The sequence below is a fragment of the Corythoichthys intestinalis genome, chromosome 12, assembly GCF_030265065.1.
Source record: "Corythoichthys intestinalis isolate RoL2023-P3 chromosome 12, ASM3026506v1, whole genome shotgun sequence".
Taxonomy (NCBI): Eukaryota; Metazoa; Chordata; class Actinopteri; order Syngnathiformes; family Syngnathidae; genus Corythoichthys; species Corythoichthys intestinalis.
Window position 1 is genome coordinate 31,759,296 of NC_080406.1, and position 22,960 is coordinate 31,782,255.

Here is a 22,960-nt window from a genome sequence, read left to right on the forward strand (position 1 = left end):
CAAGTTATAGAAATTTTATATTGAAACCCCTCTGTTTTCGTTTTATTAAAATTTGTAAAATTTTCAATCAAAAAATAAACGAGTAGCTCGCCATTGTTCATGTCAATAATTACACACTTCTCATAGTGCTTAAACCCATAAAATCAATCGCACCGAAGCGCCAGCAGAGGGAGACAAAAAACCCAAGTAACAAGTGGCCATGACACTGTGCTGTCATTTTAACCTATTTGAGCGGGGCATGTGCGTTAATGTTTGATTAATTTAAAAAATTAATTACCGCCCATTAACGCGATAATTTTGACAGCCCTAATATTTTAATAAACAGCTTTTAAGCACTTCAAATGTAATAAAGCTTCAAACATGTTACTGTCCCTCTGAATTATTTTTAAGCAAGAATAAAGCAGAAAAATGCTTGTCTTTATTAATTGCTTCATTGAGTGAGTCCACTTAAATCCGCTCAAGCTGCTCACTTACACACAATGAGTTGCCACAGCAACTGTTTAACAAGTTAAACTATGATTGACGAATGCAGCGCTCTGGCAAGATCAAATCCAAATGTCTGTCAATCATTGTTGACTTTAATAAGCAACTAGTGCACTGCCTGACCAACAAAGAGCAGGAAGAGGTAGGTAAAGTGAAACTATGCGATTGGCTCAGGACAGCTATTTATTATTTTATAATTGCACAAAAAATCCGCGATTGACTGAGGGCGCAAAGTTTGAAACGCGAAGTAGTGAGGGATCACTGTACTTCTTTCCCCATTCGTTACATTGTCATTTGATATTGTTTAGCCACACTGGCTGGCTACGTTCATACTACAGGTCTTAATGCACGAATCCGATTTTTTGTCATATCTGGTTTTTTGGCGTGCCCGTTCAGACTGCCTTTATCCATTGAGACCGTTCAAGTATTACGCATGCGCACTAATTCGCAGTCGGACACGCGTTAAGCAAGAAGACCCGCATGCGCAGAAGCATCAAAACAAATGACAGACGTCATCCGTCATTCCAGGGATATCATATTTTGCTTTTCAAAAGGTGGACACAAATAACAGACATAAATAATCCCCGTTTAGGTTTATATTCAAAGTTTATATGGATCAATAGCATGCACGCACTGTCCGTGCACGTCACACACACATACGGGCAGTTTGTCCCGACTCTCGGCCGTGGAGGCAATGTTGAAATATAAATATTGCTCACTTGGAACAGAGAGAAAACTGAGCATTCTCAGGCTTATCCTCAACCCATTTTTATTTTTTATGACTGTTGTCAAGCGCAGCCCTTCCCCAAAAGTCGTGTTCACTCCAAGCTAGGCGCTAATAACGCACAGGTGCATCGCTACGGTAACGACTCTCTCGCTATTTGATGACGTAATTGCTGCATTAAATCCGATTTGTGGGACTGGACAGTACAGACCGCCGAGACAGTCTGGAAAAATGTGGCCCAGATCGGATTTAGACCACATACGAAAGTGACCCAGATCGGATTTGAAATGGTCCCGTTCTATGCGACTTGTCACGTTCAGACCGTCAAGTTAATGCCTCACTCAAGTCGGAAAAACACGAAAAAATCGGATTCGTGCATTAAGACCTGTAGTATGAACGTAGCCTTAGTCTCATTACCTCATTGCTATTCATCCTTCACACAGCCACTGGAAACAAATGTCGTTCAGTCCGACTGCAGGCAATTGTGAGACCAGGACTTTACGACATTTGTGCAGGTTCTCATGGAAAATGTGGTTTGCCGTTGCCTCCTGTCCACTGGCGTCGCCAAATTCTCAGAAAACTGAGAGTTCTTAAGTGTTGCTTTAAATTGGCGGAAATGCAAAACATTGATGAAAATGATCTTTTAGATATGCTGTTTTAGTAAATTTGAACCCTTTTTTTCCCTTTTTCACTGTTGTGTCGTCAGCACGAGTTCATCCAGTTTTGTAAGACACTCTGCAGCTTGTTCCATGGCGACCCAGAGGAGAATGAGCTCTTCCAGGCCATCGCCAAGGTGACCAGCCTGGTGCTACAGATTGGCGAGGCCACCACCAAACCGGCGGGCCCGGATGGGGACCGGGAAGCGCTTGTGTCCTATGACGACTGGACCATCAGCCTAGCACAGATTGTGGCGTCTTTGCTAACCGAGCAGACTCTGGTCAACTTCTTGGAGAAACCTGGCGACTTGGGCAACCGTATCGCTGCTGCTAAAGAGAAGCAGTACCAGCAGAGAGCGCCACTGCTCGCGCTGCAGCACCCCAATCGCTAGTGTGAAGCCCTCGCACCGTCCTGTCCGTCCTCGTAGAACGAGAGCAACTAACCGGCCACGCTTTCTTAATTCACTTAGAGACAATTGTTATGTTTTTGTACACAAAATGTTCTAACTTTTGTATTTACTGGTCTGCATGCACCTAAACACTTTTTGATCATGTAAAATGTGCAAAAAGCAAAACACTGGACTTTTTAAATAAAATGTATGCAACACACAAGAAGTTGCCTCTTTGCTCCTGTTGAGGTAAAAAAAAATTGTAGCTAAATATTACAAAAAGAATTTGTCAGAAATTTCTTCCCCCAGAAAAATAGGACTATAATTCATATTTTTTAATCTTAAAAAGTACAGCTATTCTTATATTTTATCCCCAAAAAATACGAATTCCGTATTTTTTAAATCTCGAAAAACATTGAATACAACTTTTCAACCTATATAAAAGAGAAAAAAATGCCATTTTGTACAGTCCTTGACAAAAGTCTTGTCGCTTATCCATTTTGTAGAAACAATTGCTAATAACCTGCCAAGACCATCCCAAATGATGTTGAATGTACAAAAATATATTTGTTTCACTGAAAAAGTATCGTTTAATGAAGAAATAAAACTCAAATTTTGGCAAGACAAAAGTTTTGGCGCCTACAGAAAGTAGTGTGAAAATTGAACAAAAAATGTACTTCAAATACAAAAATATGTTACATGACAAGCGAATTAAGTAGTGGTGCATTAAGTATTTGAGATCCAAATTTAATATTTTGTATGACTTCCATGGGCTTGAAGGACTGCAACACTGCATCCATGCGGTTCGGCAAGGATTGATACCATTTATTGATGAAGTCCTCAGGAACATCAAAGAAAGCAGTCTTGCATGCCTCCCAGAGTTCATCAACATTCTTGGGTTTCGTCTTCCATGCTTCCTCTTTCATCCTACCCCAGACATGCTCAATGATGTTCATGTCTGGTGACTGGGCTGGCCAGTCCTGGAGAATTCTGATCTTCTTTGCGTTGAGGAACTTTGAGGTAGAGATTAAAGTATGCGATGGAGCACCATCCTGCTGCAGAATTTGTCCCTTTTTATGGTTAGGAATGTAAGAGGCAGCTAAGATTTGTTGATATTTCAGACTATTTATGTTGCCTTCCACCCGGCAGATCTCTCAGGGTGCAGACAATTTTAAAAAAGTGTGGCATTTGCCAAGGCCCACAGCCTGTCAAAAGGATGGACGCTGGAAAAGTGGCAAAAGGTGGATTTTTCAGATGAATCTTCCATTGAATTACACCACAGTCGCCGCAGATATTGCATGAGACCTACTGGAGCCCGCATGGATCCGAGATTCACTCAGAAAACGGAAGTTTGGTGGTGGCAAAATCATGGTCTGGAGTTACATCCATTATGGGGGTGTGCAAGAGATCTGCAGAGTTGAAGGCAACTTAAATAGTCTGAAATATCAACAGATCTTTGCTGCCTCTTACATTCCTAACCATAAAAAGGGACAAATTCTGCAGCAGGATGGTGCTCCATCGCATACTTCAATCTCTACCTCAAAGTTCCTCAAGGCAAAGAAGATCAAGATCCTCCAGGACTGGCCAGCCCAGTCACCAGACATGAGCATCATTGAGCATGTCTGGGGTAGGATGAAAGAGGAAGCATGGAAGACAAAACCCAAGAATGTTGATGAACTCTGGGAGGCATGCAAGACTGCTTTCTTTGATGTTCCTGATGACTTGATCAATAAATTGTATGAATCCTTGCCGAACCGCATGGATGCAGTCCTTCAAGCCCATGGAAGTCGTACAAAATATTAAATTTGGATCTCACAGCACCACTACTTAATTCGCTTATGTCATGTAACATATTTTTGAATTTGAAGTACATTTTTTGCTCAATTTTCACACTATCTTTAGGTGACACAAAATTTTGTCTTGCCAAAATTTGACCTTTATGTCTTCATTCAATGATAAATCTTTTTTTCGGTGAAACAAATATATTTTGGTATATTCAACATCATTTGGGAGGGTCTTAGCTGCCATTTCTGAAACCAATTGAATAATCAAAAGTCAGGTTATTAGCAATTGTTTCTACAAAATGGATAAGCGACAAGACTTTTTTCAGGGACTGTATATATGCTATATCTTTTGAACCAAGAAAAAAATTCTCTTGACACTTTTTATCTTCAAAATTACTTTATCCTCACAATACATCTAGAAAGACTTATTTCCCAGAAAATATTACCTAATTCTTTTAGCACTTCTTTTAAATCTCAAAATGCATCTTTAGTCTCACGATTCAAATTTTCATCTGGAATCTTTTTCCAGATGAAAATTTGAATCGCAACCACAACCATAATATTAATTTTATGTGGGGAGGAAAACATATATTTACCTAAATCATATTTTAGCATAGACTTCACCATCTGTTGACAAGACAGTTCCCACAAACATTGCGCCATGCCTTCACGTTTGGGACCAACCCAGGCAGAGCATTTGGCTTTCACTGTTATAAACTCAACACGCTGTGTTCAAACGCCGGATTTAAGTGAAAAAAGGACGAAGGTTTTACTGCATACAAGCAGGCAGGAATTTCTCGAGTGATTTGGTCGAGGATTCAAGGTAATTATTATATAAAATAGCCCCATGCATGCACTTTTACACGTTGTGAAAAAAATGCATGGAAAAATTAGCGTAACTTTAGCTTGAACTTTTAACGTAAAATGAACGATAACGGCCTGTTTTTTTTCTTTTGACCAAGAATCTAGACTGTTCTATGTTCATATCTATAGAAATTCATGGATGGACGCATTAATTTACAAGAAATTTCAACTTTAAAAGCTCTTTGTTTGGTGACGGCCGCCATATTGGATTTACACAATAGCGTAATTTTAGCTCAAAATATTTATGTAAAATGAATGATAACTGCCCGTTTTTTTGCTTTTAACCAAGAATGTAGACTGTTCCATGTTCGTATCTATAGAAATTGCGGGATGTACGAATTTATTTACAAGAATTTTCAGCTTAAAAAGCTCTTCGTTTCATGATGGCCGCCATGTTGCATCCATACACAGTAGCGTAAGTTTACATTCAAATGATCAGGTAATTTTCGGCCAACCGCCCATTTTTTGGCAAAAAAGTAGTAATTTAGACATTTCTGCGTCCATACAAAAAAAATACGCCTTTTACATGTTTTATGTAACATTTCATTCTAAAAACGACGAGGGCCAGATAGCCGGCAAGACGTGCCTACGTGCTGAAGCAATAATATGATCAGAATTCAACCTAAAAGTTGTGATTTTATATAGAAAAATGCAAATTTCGCTTTTGTTGAGTAAAATTAGGATGATTCTGCATGCTTTCCTTAAGTATAAAGTTTCTGATGTGAAAATTGATTGATTTATTAGCTGCTGAAAACTTAGATCAATAAAAAATTTATAAATGGAAAAAAATGTAAGTTGCTATTTTGGGCATAAACTTATATGATATGTTAAATATTGTTAATGATCCTAAAAATGTAAGTAATTACCTCTGCATTTGGTGATTTTTGTGCATCTAGCGTAAAATTTGAGAATTTTATAGCCATTTTAAGTTTTTTTATACTTATATAAAAAAGATAAACAGGATTTTATTAGGGAACGACGTAGAATTTTTTTAATGTCACTGCTCATGGAGACTAATATATGCCTAAGGGAGGTGCCTGTTTTGATTTTAGGTCGCTAGCGGCTTTGGTTTTGAAAATATTTGAATTTTAAGTTTTTGAAAATAGGCCCCCTACGGATCGGGCCCGAGCCCCTTGTCCCAGCAACTGATAGTGAAGTCTATGACTTTAGCTAGCAAGTGCCACTTTATCCTTACACAAAAATCCCTTTTTATTTAAGCAAAAAGACTTACTGGTAATTTTTTATTGAACGTTGCCCTAATGGAAAAAAACAGACATGACAGGCCGAGTACTGCAGGAACTTGGCTTTATTAGCTACTGGCAAAGGTTTACACTTTGCCATCAAAAACCAAAATACACACTGGACTAGTATTCATACTCCTAGTGTACGTAAGTACTACTAGTGTACTTCTTGTGTACTAGTTAGTGGGCTAGTTAATGGTCAGGGTTCAGTAAAGGAGGGAAACTGGAGATTTTCACTTCCAAGTCAAGAGCGCTTTGATTGTAGAGGGTGGACATGGGATATGTGACATCATTAAACATGAAAGTAGTCTTAGTTAATTGTTTCACACACTCCATACAAAACTGACAATATATATTAATTTTGGGGATTTATGATTTATACAAAGTATTGGGTCAGGCTGTATGGGAGTGTGAAACGAGGTCATCTCGAGAAGAGTGATCAGATTTTGAGTTCCACAGGTGACACAAAGTGACAAACAGGCAACAAACTCTACAAACACACATTGCACACACACTTTGTTGTTTAGACGGCCTCTACATAGTTGGCAGGCAGCATTCCGGTCTTGCCGGTGCGCTGCACGGTTCCGTACATCCAACCTTCGTCGATGGACTGTACATTGACAATAACGTCGCCGTCCTTAAAGGAAACTTCATCGCTGTCAGCCGCCAGGTAGTCATACATGGCGCGTACAGTTTTCTGCAAGTGAGTGGAAATGTTATGTTATTTGGGCTTTCATTCTTATTTTAGATTGGACATTTTGTAAGAAAATTGCTTCTGTGTTACGTACCCCAGTGGTAGAGGGGTGCGAAGGGATGGAGGAGACTGTAGTCTGCTGTGTGGCCACGGACGAGGACCTCTGCTGCAGTTCCACAGTCTTCGCATGCTGGTAACCTGCTAAGAAACAGTAATGTATCATTTAGAAGTCGCCAGTCGAGTAGTTTAAAAATAGACTAACCAATAGACAGGGTTTGTACCGGTCCTTAAAATCCTTTAAAATGTTTGTATTTTACTGTCGTGTTTTCAAGGTTTGAAAAATGCTTGAATCTTGCATAAAGTCCTTGAAAATGCTTGGATGTCTTAGGCACACAATATTTCCAAATATATAATCTAAATAAATCATTACATGAATTTTTCGAGTGTCCCAAACTTCAAGAAAGTGCATTTATCAAGGTTTCCTCGGCCGTGACGTGTGTGTCTCCGTCCACCGAACAGCATACTATCACTGTGCCAGAACCTCTGCTATATGATGCATTCAGAGTTTGCCACTAAAACGCTCACTGCCATCGGGAATGCACCCTCACAGTGGGAGGCACCTTTCAAACTAAATTTCCCGAGCCTCCAGGATCGTGGAACGTTTTTGGAAAACATTTGTTAGCTTGTGAGAAGCCATCGGATTTTATTTTTGCCTCATTGTTAAAACACAAACAAAAACAAACAAACAAACACATTCAAAAAAACATTGGGACAATGTTTAAAAGGTACTGACAAATATAAAATTGATCTTGAAAGTCCTTAAAAAGTACTTGAATTTGGCTATGAAAAACGTGAACGAACCCTGCATCGAGGAGGTGACGAGTCCTGAGGAGCCGACGAGTCCTGAGGAGCCGACGAGTCCAGAGGAGCCGATGAGTCCAGAGGAGCCGACGAGTCCAGAGGAGCCGACGAGTCCAGAGGAGCCGACGAGTCCAGAGGAGGTGACGAATCCGGATGAGGTGACGAATCCGTTGCTGTAGAGGGACAAGTGGTGATCTTGGTCCTGGGACATCTCGGATTTTTCGTCTGCCAAGCCACTCAAAGCGCTGGTGGAGCGGGAGTGCTCCTTGCTGCGTCGATGGGCTTGGACTAGGGTCGAACAGTACATTTAGAGAAAGGATGTTCTGACCTGGGAGCCACAATATTAACATTGATCTGGAATTGTCTCTAAAACAGCTGTAAGCTGTTCTTACTACACTTACTATAGCAGCAAATGTATCAATCATGTCACAAATAAACAATAATAGTAATGATAAAATCGGTGCACCAGCTTTGCACAATTTCAACATTTCGCCCCAACTGTGTCCTTTCCCTGCACACTATGTGTCATTGTCTTTTCTGTGCTCAATGGAAATGTTGAAAAAGAAATTCCTTGTGTTTTTAATAGGGCTGTCAAAATTATTGCGTTAACGCGCGGTAATTAATTTTTTAAATTAATCACGTTAAAATATTTGACGCAATTAACGCACATGTCCCGCTCAGACAGTATTCTGCCTTTTGGTAAGTTTTACAGCAAGGCTTTTAGTGCTGTCTAACAGCGAACTCTTGTGGTCGCTTTGCGACATGGTTTATTGTTTTCTTGCCAGTTCAATATGGCTGCACGACGTCTCGGGCTGACGCCTACGTTGTAATTTTGTGCTTATATGATCCTTGGACAAGATTTGTCCACAAGTATGGTTATTGTAAAGAATGTACATATTATGTTAGTGAGCGAAATGTTATATTTTTTGTATGAGACGCTTTTTGTTTATGTTTAGTGAACCTGTATAGCGTGCTAAGCTAATGTTGTTGCTAATGCAATGCTTGTGTACTTTTTTTTTGTAGTTTTACGACGGTCTAAAGAGGACAATGGTTAGAGGCTATTTTACTAATAAATCAGATGAAAAAGGAAGAAGTCTGATTATTAAGGCGTCGTTCACTAGCTGTCTAGCTTTGGAAAAAGTAGACGCTTCGGAGTGAGGACAGCATAGACAGATTTAAATGATAGTAGAGTGAAATGCCCACTACAGTCCTTATGTACCGCTTTTTGAATGTATATATCCATCTTGTGTCTTATCTTTCCATTCCAACAATTTATTTTACAGAATATATATATATAATTTACAGAAAAATATGGCATATTTTATAGATGGTTTGAATTGCGATTAATTGCGATTAATTACGATTAATACATTTTTAAGCTGTAATTAACTCGATTAAAATCTTTAATCGTTTGACAGCGCTAGTTTTTAACATTCTTCACCAATGACAATGATTCCGATTCTGGAGAAGTACAAAGACCAGGACTGTTATCAGTCTGATGGGCATCTTATTTGCTTTATTAATGATCCATCCTCAAGATATCGGCTATGTCTGACCATGGGTGTTACAGCACAAATCCGATGTTATTGTCTTTTTGTGTGACCGGTAAGACTACCGTTTTCTATAGTGGCTACTACTAGTGTTGCCCATGCATGGAAGAGCAATAATAAGACACGTAAAAACTAGGGCTGTCAAATGATTAAAATTTTGAATCGAGTTAATCACAGCTTAAAAATGAATTAATCGTAATTAATCGCAATTCAAACTACCTTAAAATATGCCATATCTTTCTGGAAATTATTGTTGGAATGGAAAGATAAGACATAAGACGGACATAAACATTCAACATACTGTACATATGTACTATATTTGTTTATCAGAACAATAAATCCACAAGATGGCATTAATATTATTAACATTCTGTCTGTTAAAGGGATCCACGGATAGAAAGACTTTTAGTTCTTAAAAGATAAATTTGAGTACAAGTTATAGTAATTTTATATTTAAACCCCTCTTAATTTTTTTGTTTTAATAAAATTTGAAAAATTTTCAATCAAAAAATTAACTAGTACATTGCCATTGTTGATGTCGCCGAGCGGTGACGTCACATCAGGCTCCCTGCCATTCTTCCACAGTGTATTTAACTACGTAAGGTAGTGATTGAAATACACCAAAAGGTGACAATGGCGAGTTTTAAATTAAAATGAGCTATTTTGATTGGGAATGCTAGTTTTCTTTGCATTAAACACTTTACTTTTTGTGAACATTAGTTTTTTAGAGATAGGAATATTATTTTTGTTGTGCTTTCACTAAATGATACTGTAGCGACTTAACTGTTCCGCCCAAATGCATGATGGGAAGTTAGGCAACCATGACTGTCAGTGGTAGCTGCAAATGGTATACAGCAGGGGTGCCCAAACATTTTCCCGTGAGGGCCACATAACTTTTCCCTTCTCTGATGAGGGGCCGGAGTCAGTTTGTAACAGAAAAAGTGTGACGATTGCAGGAGTGCCTAAATGTAAAAATGTATTGCTTTTCAGAAAGCCACAATCAAATAACCCTTTCTGGATTCTTCACGGAACAAAAGTAAATAAAATATAAAAAAATATCATACATTTTAAAAATATATAATATAATATAATATAATATAATATAATATAATATAATATAATATAATATAATATAATATAATATAATATAATATAATATAATATAATATAATATAATATAATATAATATAATATAATATAATAATAACACTATTTATTAAATAGATAATAACCAAATAACCCTCGCTGGGTTCTTCATAGAAAAAGCCAGGAAATAAATAACACAAGTAAAAAAAAATGTTAAAAATTGTTAAGGGGGCCGGACCAAATAAGGAGGCGGGCCGTAGTTTGGGGACCACTGGTATACAGTATGTTCTGTGTTGTGTTCAATTAAGCGTGTTAAGAAAAATGTACCCTCCTGTCATTCTTCAGTTGCCAAAGCTTAAGCCAATAATAGGTGCGGTCCAATGAACGCCTGTGTCCACTCGCATTTCTCTGCCTTTTCGCTCTCAATGTGCTAAAACGGCGTCATTGTAAACTATTTGAGGCAACGCATGAACGGGTCATTCCGTGCATGCGTTAATTGCCTCAAATATTTTGACATGACTACTTAAATAAATTAATTACCGACCGTTAACGCGATAAATTTGACAGCACTAGTTATAACAAAAGAATTTGGCCCATATCGGATATACTGTAAATCCATATGCAAAAGTGGTTTAGATCCATTTCCATGAGAATCGGCCCATTTAGACCCACAAGAAAGTATCTCAAATGTCGGATTAAGGGGACAAAATTGGAATAGGTACACTTCAGACATCGGTGTTTGTAAACATAGCTAAAATCTCCACATCACTTGATAACCACTCAAATTCAGATCCAGTGGATCCAGATCATCAATTCACAACTTACCTGACATCAGGTGCAAACTCCTGGACTGGATGTTATCCTCTGCAGGGTCGTAGTCAAACACTGAACCGGGGTTGGTACGCCAAACCCGCAGATCTGAAAGGATACAAGGTCGCCAAAGAACAGAATTAATCCCCTGTGCTTACGCTGAATATTTGAACCTAGAAACTTTCATTGGTGGGCTAAACTGCAGCTTTTTAACAGACTATTCCAGTTCAATGTATTAACTTTTGAATAACCATCCACAGAGCACTGAAGGTAGCTGATCGAGTTAGGAGAACGAGTCAAGTTATCACTACACTGTAAACCCGTCTAAAAAGGTCTTGGTCTAGTAATGTGAGTTTCACCGGTGATGGTTTCCTGGTCATGCTCGACGGCACGCCTCCTTTCCATCTCTACCACACGCCTTTGGATGCCACGGTAACTGATGTCGCTGAAGTCCTGGGTGTTCTTCTTCACGCGCTCTGTGATCAGGTCAGTGGTGGTAGGCGTGAAGCTGCCCTTGCTCTTCTCAAAGTCCTCATGGTAGCGGACCTGAAACAAAAATAGGGTTCGACAAACATGACTCACTGATGAATTGGAGGTGAGGGCTTGAGTCACATGGAGTGACTCCAGTTAGACTTGGTATTGAAGGGACTTTTAAAAGATGTAGCTAGACTCTCGCCGCGAAATTAGTACATGACTTACTCCAGATATGATGCGCTGGGTTTCTCTGACACGCCTCATCTCTGGGGTATCCAGAACGAAGGCTGCCTTTCCCTGGACCTGCTTGCGGAAACTGTCGGAATACAGCACCTGGCGGTAAAAGAAGGGACACCCAGTGAGTAAGTTTTAATGCAGAATTTTTAGCGTAGCCATTAGCACAGTTCATAGCGACAGGACTTGGTGATTGACAAGAACGACCAAGGACATAACCGGGATACAAGATGAATGAATTAGGATTTTAGAAAATGATTACACATCTCAAAAAAGTTCAGCGCGTGGAATGAAAGGGGACAAAAAAGACGTGGTATTTGACGACAAGAGGTTAGCGCTGTGGGAGTGCACAAATATGCATCAAATGTGTGATTAAAAGTACGAGGTGGGGGATTAATTCCAAGAACAAGTGTGAAGGATTTAGAAGGATTGGGTGTTTGATGGTCCTTAGTATTCCAATACAGGGAGCCCATTTGTTTTCAAAGACAACAGTGGAGACGGAAAACAAAAAACATTTAAATGCGGTTCCCAAAATAGTTAAAAAAAAATTTTTAAACAAAAAACAGCATTCAAAGGCTAATCAAAGGATTAGGATTTGGCAGTATTCAGTGTTTTCTTTTAAAGTCACATTGCCACCGATTGGCCAGGCATGTGCATTGCTACATTTTCAGATATTCACAGTGATCCCTCGTTTTTCGCGGTTAATGGGGACCAGAACCCGCCGCGATATGTGAAAAACTACGAAGTAGCGCCCCCACCCCAGTGTGTTCAATGTATTTATTCAGATTTAGCACTGGAGAGAGGTACACATAAGACATGTTTAATCAGACAAAATAATTATTTAAAATAATTATTTAAAAAAACTTTTATGCATTTATATATTTTAATAAATGTTTCTAAGCACTTCAAATGTAATAATTATGATTTTTAAAGCTGCTATTGTACCACCGAATTATTTTCAAACAAGAATAAAGTAGAAAAAGGCTTGTTTTTATTAAATGCTTCATTGAGTGAGTCCACTCAAATCCAGTTAAGCGGCTCACTTACACACAATTGGTTGCCACAGCAACTATTTAACAAGTTAAACGATGATTGACGCATGTGACATTTTGAGGTTTTGGCTTTTTTGGGGGGCAAGATCAAACCTTAACGTCTGTCAATCAACATTAACTCAAATAAGCACATCCAGTGCAATGCCTGACGATGAAAAGGAGCAGGAGGGAAAGTGAAACTGTGTATCTGTATTTATTTATTTATTTTTTAATTGGAAAAAAAAATCTGCGATGGACTGAGGGCACAAAGTAGCGAGAGATCACTGTGGGCTTTAGGTTTAAATGTATTAGCGCAATTTGAAATGTTTCAAACATTCTAAAACAAATTTTAAATAAAAATCATGGGTGATACCGTATAGCAAACATCAGTAAAAGTTTAAAAAAAAAAAAGCCATTTGATAATGTTTAAACTGTAGAATTATCACTAAATCATGTTCAATTGTGCACATTTGTACTGTTTCTTAAGAAATCCCGCTATCTACTGGCCGGGCATTGGCATCACATTTTTTGATTAGTTCATCTACAAGAGTTCTCAGCTACTAGCTTTATTTGTCGTACAAACAAAAAAAAAAATCTTTGAATAGGCATAGGTTCACTGTATGGACTAAAGCCTACTTCGAGGTGAATCAAAGACAAAATCCCACACACTGGAGCTGGATTTGAACAGGATGACGACATTTTGTTAGACAAAGGGGTTAAATTGTGTAAGTAAATAAGAATGAAACAGTTGTTCTTGCTATGCCTGTCAAGGTACCGAGCTAATGTTCTCTTGGTTCCGTTTGACTCGCTCCATCTCAGGAGTGAACACCACGGGGGTTCCCTTGGCCGAGCTGTCTTTATACAACACCTGGAACGGGGAACAGTAGTCAGACACTGGATATCAGGTAAAACAACATGACTATCAAGTATGATCTTCAATGACTGCTTTTAACAGAAAAAACCCTAAAGACAATTTGGACGGCTCAACAAAATTGGAAAACTTTTTTGTTTTGTTTTTTCCTGACAAATTGGTCCTATAGCGCTGGACTGGACAATTCAGGCCCAGATTGGACCAACAGAGTATTTATTTGTCGATTAAAATGTTTCAGTTCATTGCTATATTCTTTTTTTTAATACCATTTTAATTTCACATTGATTTTTTTTTTTTAATTTCATGAATCTTAGAATCAAATGTGGCCCTTGTCCAGCCCCACTATGAACTCAATCAAAGTGATAGTCTCAAAAAAGCACTTCCCATACATTAGCAGGCTTCAAGTGTGATTGTGGGCAGTGGGTTAGAAAAAGATTTGGGAAGCAGATGTGTTAGCTTAAGAGGTAAATGAGTCATGAGAGTTTTGAGAGGTGAATATGGTTCAGGTTCAGGAGAGTCTTTGCCTTAGGTGAAGCAAGATCAGGATTAGATTTGCAGTTGAAGCGAAGGATCGCTAGTCCACTCTTGTTAGGAGCACACACGCTTTTTTTGTAGGTGGCGTTCCACTACCGAGCTGATGTGCCTCTGGGTCTGTTTGACCCGCTTGACTTCCGGCAGGTCAGGAATGGCCGTGCCGCGATCCAGCGAATCCCTGTATTTGATCTACCCCGAGAAGGTATAGAGCAGGTTTCAGTCAAAAGAAGATAAAAAAAAAGATTCTTTAAAAAAAAAAAAAAAAAAGATAACACAACACAGCACCAAGAAACACAATGGAACGTTAAAAAAATGTAACCAATTAAAAACAGTTCTGGGCACCAATTCTAGTGATAACACAAAATTCGGTGGAAAACATTTGACATTTGCAGGAACGATGACTGAAATTTAACAGAAGGTCGGCCATTTTGGTTTTAGGCCATAAATTGAAGGACTTGGTACTTAGTTGAAAAGTTGCAAAGTGTAGAAAAAAACTAGTTCCCAATAACAATTCCACCAAATAATATCAAAGTGATCTATCTTAGGTTGACCATATTTTGATTTCCAAAAAAGAGGACACTTGGCCCGGCATCAAGCTACAAGAATTTTACTCGAAGATACCTATATCACTTTAATATATTTAAAGTGTGCCTCCTCTGTCTGCGTAAAAAAAAAAAAAGTTTTATTAATTTAAAAAAAAAAAAAAAAAACGGCATACATTATATAACCAAAGACACAAATTCAAATTCTCAGAGGTTACTCGACAGGCGTTTTTTTCCTAAAAAATAATCAGGCAATAAAAACGCACACACACAAAAATAAAGAATTCAATAGTGATTAAAAAAAAAAAAATATATATATATATATATATATATATATATATATATAATGCGGACCCGTGGAAATGTACTCCATTCAATACACACACACAGTAGGCTCTATGCCAACTAAACATTTTTATAAATCACTATCATGACAATTGTCGTTGACAAATTGTTATTCCCACTCAATTATTATTCTCATTCAATGTTTTAGATTTCACTTGAACAGTAACGCGATAAACTGACAAATAATTCAACTAGCATGTTTACAAACACAGCAGTTGAAAACTACATTTCACATAATGCCTAGCACGGCTTAGCCCAGGGATATCTACTCTATTAGCACCGGTAGCCGAGGCAAAATTAAATATTGCTATAAAACTTTACAATCATCGGCAGCGCAACGATGCTTCACCAAACGGGATTTTACAGATCACACTAGCACCAGAAGTCAACCGTTGCCGAAAAGTAAGTTTAGCAAGCGTACATACCGATAGCCTGTGAGCTGTTGTCATGACGAAGATTTGTTTGTGAATGAGAATTGTCAGTTGACACTGTGATAAAGCCAGTCTGTGACTGTGCACGCAAAGAAGAATAAAGGTATTTTCGACTTAATTACTTTGTAGGGTATATTAACATTTGATTATTTACGTACTGATCGTAATAAAACTCTTAACAACTGGGCAGGCTCTCTGGGAACACGTCACAGGCAGCACAGTACCGTAGTATTCTGTGCAAAGTGTCAGTCAATTTCAACACACGGTAAACGGTCCCGTGAAAAATAATAAAAACCGGACATTTTCATGAATTTATAAAACCCCGCCGGATGCCCCGGACAGGATGTGAAAAGTGGACATGTCCGGGCAAAAGAAGACATTTGGCGACACAAAAAAGTCTAGTAATGAACTTGAACAGGATGTTGGCCATTTTGGTTTAAAGTAACAAAATAAAGTAAATTCCTGAACTTTGTTAAAAGGCTTGTGCCGTGATCAAGAAAGTTCCTGTGTTTGATGTAAAAGGAGAAGGTAAAAAGCAGACGTCAATCAACAGACAAATAGAATATGATTCTCAAACAGACTACACAGCAGTGCACCAAAATACCACAACAAGACATACATTTTTGACATCCTGGGATATGAAGAAGTATTTTAGCCCACTGGGGTTATAAATTGGGGTTACAATGCCAGGTAAGACTTTGAAGAGAGTTGTTACAGTGGTTTGTAAGAGGAGTGAAATGAGCCAGAGGATGGGTTGGGTTCACTCTTTAGGCGATACCGTGCTAATATTTTGCTGATTGCGTTTAACGCGTTCCATCTCTGGCGTCTCCGAGACTGATGTGCCTCGTCCCACGTCTTCCTTGTATTGCAGCTTTGAAACGAGACAAAAAAGTCAAACATGTTGGTGGAGATTCATGTTGTTTTTGAGGGGTAGAACCCGATCGACACTGAGCTTTGGGTTTGCCACCCTGGCATGGTCATCAACTATTCTATTGTGGTACTACTCTAAGTGTTAATAGTTCTTATCCAATGGCGATAATGGTGATAATGTATCTGGCTCAGTTGCCATAAGATTCCATTACAAAAAAAAAAACTGCTTTGGACTCCAGTTCCAACAACTGCAGCTAAATTGTGAGTCTATCATTAGAGAAAAAAAATTCTCAAGGACCATGACCGAAATGAACAGGCAGTCAACCATTTTGATTTAAAGCTGCGAATTTAGAATGTATGAAAAAGTTAGCCTGACTACCGGTAATTAACATAGAAGTTAGTGAATGTCTTGAACCTGATAGAATGTACTCAAAGTTTCAGTAAATATAATCCATATTGAACTGGAAGTCATCCATTTTGTTATGATGCAGCCATTTTTGGGCTAGTTTCCGGGATGACATAAGTTGAAAACCAGTTTCACAGATGTACACAAAATGAAGTGGATATGTCTGTCATAACAGTAGGTCCAAATAGGGGCTAAGGTATGAAACCATTCTGGATTTTTTAGGGCTTGTACTTCAATACAAAATTAAACAATATATATTTTTTGAGTAACACTTTACATTAAGGGTCCATTAATTAACATTAGTTAATGCATTTTTAGACAATAACTAATGTTTAAGTAACATTACAATATTTAATAATATTGCTTATGTAACATTTATTAATATATTAATTAACATGAGTCAAAGCATTAGTTAATGCATTAGTTAATACATAACCAGACAGTAACTAATGGTTTGGTAAAATTAAAAAAATATATAGGCCTATATAGGGTTAGGGTTGTTAACTTAAGCATTTATAATTTCTTAGTTAAGGGACACATGTGCTAAACTTTACAATAAGGGTCCAAAAAGCATTCAGTAAGGGTTAATAAAGGTTAAGGGGGGGGGACTTAAGCATGTAATATTTCTTAGTTCATATCAGCACCCAAAGACTCACAGAGCAATGTTTCTCATTTGAAAAAAACAATCACTTACTAGTACCAGTATACATGAATAACTATTTATTAATGCACTAATGCGTATGTGAATTAATGTTAAGTAATGTATTATATATCAGCACCCAAAGACTCACAGAGCAATGTTTCTCATTTGAAAATAACATAATCACTTACTAGTACCAGTAAACATTAATAACTATTAATGCACTAATGTATATGTGAATTTATGTTAAGTAATGTATTATATATATTAAATATTATAACCTAACCTTAAGTATGGTATTATTTCATGTGAACGTACCTCATAAGTCTTACTTCACCTTAATTAACCATTATTGAATGTTTTTTGGACCCTTATTGTAAAGTGTAGCACATGTGTCCCTTAACTAAGAAATTATAAATGCTTAAGTCACCCCCGTAACCTTTATTAACCATTACTGAATGCTTTTTGGACCCTTGGACCCTTATTGTAAAGTGTACCACATGTGTCCCATAACTAAGAAATTATAAATGCTTAAGTTAACTAACCCTAATCCCTAACCCTAACCCTATATAGGCCTATTTTTTTTTTTTTTTTAATTTTACCAAACAATTTACTGTCTGGGTATGCATTAACTAATATTAATTAATATATCACTAAATGTTAAATAATGGATTATATGAATTATTGTAATGTTACTTAAACATTAGTTATTATCTTAAAATGCATTAACTAATGCAGTAACTAAATGCATTACCTCATGTTAATTAATATATTAATAAATGTTAGATAAGGGATTAAATGAATTATTGTCATGTGATTTAAACATGAGTTATTGTCTAAAAATGCATTAACTAATGTTAATTAAGGAACCCTTATTGTAAAGAGTTACCTTTTTTTCCCCTGTAGAGTTTACTTGATTAACACATAATTGGGCAAACATGTCAATCATGACAGGACACATAAAAAAATTAAAGGACCTACTATATGTAGAAAACTGAATACGAATTTGACCGGCTTGATTTAAATCATTCATTTGAAGCAAATTACAGGGACTCTATCTTGATTTTGATAAGTGTCAATAACAGAGCTAGAAATCCTACAGTATCTATGATGACCCGCCAGTTGTATTGACAGTATCGATCGGGATAAAGGAAGTCAAGCAGATTAATGGAGAAAATACGCAAGGGATTATTATTGGGAGAAAAATTATTACAAAACCAGCCAACATGGGTCAAAGAGGAGTGATGATGATATGAAAATTGCAGTTAGGATGGAAGATGTGAAGTACTGAATTTCCTTGTTGGGAAAGGGATTTCAGGAAATCAGAGGATTGCCGGGATGATGATTGTAAGGAGGGTAAGAGTAGGGACAAAAGGGAATCTGTCTTCTACCGAGCTGATATTCTTCTGGGTTTCTCGGACCCGCTTCACCTCGGGGAGATCTGGTATGGCCGTGCCTTGACTCAGAGAATCCTTGTACTGTATCTGCCCATTGTAAAATGTTACACAGGTACAAAGTCAAACACAACCCTCACATACTGTACATGTCCAAACATTCACTCACAACATCCGCTTCAATGTCACAACAAACGGTTAGTTTGCTTTCTAGGGAGATCAAGGGATCAGGATTTAGGATTAGATCTGGTGAATCAGATAAACATGATTTAAGTTATTATCTCATGTGAACAAGTATGGCTGAAATTAAATTATGAAACACAGGACAAAGCATTGGGTCATTTATGAAAACTATCAGGACTTGAAATCTCTGGTATATCCAATTCTAATGGGCCTAGTCTTGTATTGCAGCTTCGAATGAGACAAAAAGTCAGCTCAGAGTAGTTTGTATTTTAGAATGACTCATTCTGGGATTTGGGACGCAGTTGCCATATTATATGACCTAAGTATTGAAGAACAACTTCACTCTTTGAAATATTCTGTTGTAGTTGTTCTAGTGGTCAGAAGTTGCCAAAGGTTTTCTACATCTGTATGAGTACCCTCTACAATTTGTACTTGCATTCTTTCCTGGCCCTCAGTTTTTATTGACCAAACTGTATCAACAGTATTATACAAGGTCTTACTTAAAGGGAACCTCGGACTTTAAGACTTGTAGGCTACAATAAGCCACAATTGTTCTCTTTTACTAAAACATGTTATTAGAAACACATAAAATATTGCCATTGATTTAAAAATCTATACTATTTAGTACATGTTTTGACCAACGGAGGGCGCCATGTTTTATGCGCGCAATGGACGCTTGGGTTGATGACTTTTGTCACTGTCACTAGATGAACACTACTGGTGTTCTGCAATTCGTTCCTACGTGGTGAGACATCCAACATATGTGCACATCGGTTAAAAGCAGGGAGTACATACGATTTGTCTTTTTATTTCTTTTGTTACCTTTTCATTGCCTCAAAGTACTTTTTGCATGTGTTTCCCTCTCATACTTTTAAGCATTGTGTTTTTTATTAGTAGCTTTAAAGCAGATTGTTTATCTGTTGAACACATAAGCCACGTAGCGTATTTAAACCACCCTTATTTGATATTATTCCGTTTAAGTATTTTTTTTTAAGGCCTCTTTAGTATGTTCTGTCTGTATGCATCTAAACAAAACAAGCTGAAGGCGCACGGTAGTACTTTGGGTGTCAAATTTGCCTCTTGTAGGACGTTTCGCCAGTGTAGCACATTTTGGCTGAACACCGGTTTTGTCCTACTGTCGTCTCGTCTCCTCCCGTCTTTCCTCTTCATTTTGCTTTTGCTGCACGTTTTGTGAAATATCGACACTGCTCTCATGCTCATTAATGTTCCTCTCGGGTTCAAATTGAAAGGGCTGAACAGATGACATGTTTATGTCACCAGTCATACTTTGGAACCCTGGCAGAGAAACCCAGTGACGTTACCGCCCTGCGACGTCAACAACAATGGCGACCTACTAGTTAAACTAATTTTACAAATCCTATAAAAACGAAAAGATTTCATCATCAAATTATTTTTAACTCATAATAACGTTTATCTTTTAAGAACTATAAGTCTTTCTATCCGTGGCTCCCTTGAAAGACAATATAATATTTGAGGAAGTTTCCTAGGGGGAAAGTCAGTTCCAAACAAAGTCACGAACCAACACCACTCAAGGGGAGGTAATGATGATACAAGAATCTTAGTTAGGATGGAAGATGTAAAGTACTGGACATCCGAATTGGGAAGGTAAGATGATTGTAAGGGCTAATTAAGAGTAGGGATCATAAGAAGATCTAGTCTTCTACCGAGCTGATATTCTTCTGGGTTTCTCGGACCCGCTTCACCTCAGGAAGATCTGGAATGGCCGTGCCTTGACTCAGAGAATCCTTGTACTGTATCTGCCCGTTGCAAAATGTTACACAGGTACAAAGTCAAAGAGTTCCACCAAAAACTGATCACACAAACATGTCCATCCCTTCACTCACAACATTAGCATTCAGGTCAACACAGGGAGCGATAGTTTCTTTTGAGAGTTGATTATTCCAGGTTTAGACTGGATTAATTGTTAAATTATGAGAGGGGTAAACAATTGAGGCCATTAACTTGTGTGAACCAGAACAAAGTCATTCTGAAGACAATAAAACACTTATCTACTAGCTGTTATCAAGACTCAGTGTTGCGCTCTGGTTTGAATTCCAGGCATTTTGACATGACAGGGAATTTGCATAAATGACTAGCTATCCTAACCACATCTGGAACCATGGATGGAAAAACTGTCTCTGTGACAATTCTTTCCCAAATGTTGGGGCACTAACAGCACAACCAAGTACACAGTTCATCAATAAACATGTAGCTGCTCTCAAGTCAATGCTGTATTTAAGCCTTAAAAGGGTCAAATTGAACCTCTTTAGCCAGGATGTATCTTCTAACTCATTTTTGGGGTCAATTTTTTTACAACAGTCAAAGCAGTATCTGACACGTAATAAATTCAGTTGGTTCAGTGTGATATCTTGTCCAGTGGAAGCAAAGTAAAACTGCAGATTCCCATTTCAAGTAGGGTTATAATCATCTTAAATCCCGTTATGGAGGGATTTGTGTATCCCTGTGCAGCTTTCTAGTGAGTTTTCTGAACAGACGGAATCCAAAATGGATGAAAATGTCTTTTTACTGTTTGACTTAGACAGTTGACAAGAGTTTGAAAGCCAACATCCAAAGGACTTTGAACAGCCAACTACCCAAATGAACACCCTGTCCAAAATCGCCAAAATCTGCCCATATTTAGCAAAACCACTGCTAGAATTGTTACAAAGCCTGAGATCGTTGACCTGACTAGGCAACTGGTTTTCACAAGTTAACGGAACTATCTGTGGGGAATTCCATAAACAAATTAACAAACACTGTTAATGGAGAAAACTTAAGTTTAGGGAAACCCAAGTTTAGGGAGATCAAGATTAAAATGAAAGTCAAGGGAATTGTAAACATTTCATATTTCCAGGGGAATATGGAGGGATGGCTCAATGAAGGACTAGCTTCATAGTACCGTGCTAAAGTTCTTCTGGTTTCGTTTAACCCTCTCCATCTCAGGGGTTTCTGGCAAAGATGTTCCTCCTCCCAAATCCTCTTTGTACTGAATCTTTTTTCATGGTTGGATGGGAAGTGAAAGCAAAAGCAATAAATTGTGTGATCCATAGTTACTTAGCGGTAAACTCGAGTGAATTTGAGATCTCCAAGCATTCGTTGGTGCATTTGGTACAATTTCCAAGGACTTACCTTGCACATGAGGACTTCTATAGATAAACATATAAATGTACAGTGGTACCTTGATTTACAAGTTTTTCCAGCTACGAGCTGGGTTTCAGATACTCATTTGTTGTCGATTCTAATTTGTTTTTGGTTTTATAATGTTTTACACAATACAATTAAGTCTGGCAAGAAAATAAAACATGTAATCCGTCCGATAAAAACGGCAGTATTTAGATGACGGCTCGAACAGATTACTGGCAAGAATTGAATAATGACTAGCGGAAGCACTGATACTTACAAACGTAGTCACAGAACGACCTGAACTCGTAAGTCAAAGTACCACTACGTTAAAACCATCACCACACGCAATGACGTCAAACCAGCTAATATAAAAACTATGGCAAGAATAGCCAAGGGTTAGCGGCGTTACATTGCTAACACGATGATGTCATTATTTGAAGAAAAAAAACTCCACAAGGATGGTCGGATTAGGGTCTGGTTAAAGATGATGACCGGATAAGAAAAATTGTGTTAAAAGTTGGTGTTAAAAGATGTATTATGGAGTAAATACCAAGCTGAAATTCTTTGTATTTTCTTTAACGCGAAGAATTTCAGGCGTGATTACAGCAGAACCTTTTCCCTTTATGATGTGTTTTAGGTCAGTCTGGTACTGAAGCTACAGGGAGAAAACACACAATTAAAAGAAAATGGCAAAAGACCCAGTGTAACAATTATCATTA

The 22,960-nt window shown here is 37.8% G+C and overlaps 2 protein-coding genes across 19 annotated transcripts in view; one reads left to right on the forward strand and one right to left on the reverse strand.

Moving 5' to 3' along the window:
• LOC130927472 (TBC1 domain family member 8) overlaps positions 1-2,470 on the forward strand; it is a 32,410-nt gene extending 29,940 nt beyond the window's left edge. Inside the window, exon 20 of the mRNA XM_057853331.1 lies at positions 1,914-2,470. Within this exon, the coding sequence (XP_057709314.1) occupies positions 1,914-2,255 (342 nt within the window). The 3' untranslated portion in view covers positions 2,256-2,470. The remainder of the gene's footprint in view (positions 1-1,913) is intronic.
• Positions 2,471-6,198: 3,728 nt separating this feature from the next.
• Positions 6,199-22,960, reverse strand: part of neb (nebulin) — a 106,266-nt gene continuing 89,504 nt past the window's right edge. For 8 of the 18 annotated variants that reach the window (XM_057851876.1, XM_057851887.1, XM_057851884.1 and 5 more), the window contains 13 exons: positions 22,792-22,896; positions 22,018-22,110; positions 20,783-20,875; positions 18,912-19,004; positions 16,383-16,475; positions 14,383-14,475; positions 13,657-13,749; positions 11,842-11,949; positions 11,502-11,688; positions 11,158-11,250; positions 7,697-7,984; positions 6,930-7,036; positions 6,199-6,838 (listed from right to left, as the gene is read on the reverse strand). In XM_057851876.1, the coding sequence (XP_057707859.1) occupies positions 6,665-6,838; positions 6,930-7,036; positions 7,697-7,984; positions 11,158-11,250; positions 11,502-11,688; positions 11,842-11,949; positions 13,657-13,749; positions 14,383-14,475; positions 16,383-16,475; positions 18,912-19,004; positions 20,783-20,875; positions 22,018-22,110; positions 22,792-22,896 (1,620 nt within the window). In that variant the 3' untranslated portion in view covers positions 6,199-6,664. Of the gene's footprint in view, positions 6,839-6,929; positions 7,037-7,696; positions 7,985-11,157; positions 11,251-11,501; positions 11,689-11,841; positions 11,950-13,656; positions 13,750-14,276; positions 14,476-16,382; positions 16,476-18,911; positions 19,005-20,782; positions 20,876-22,017; positions 22,111-22,791; positions 22,897-22,960 lie in introns of those variants that run through there. The other 10 variants (XM_057851875.1, XM_057851881.1, XM_057851877.1 and 7 more) reach the window with 10 other exon arrangements.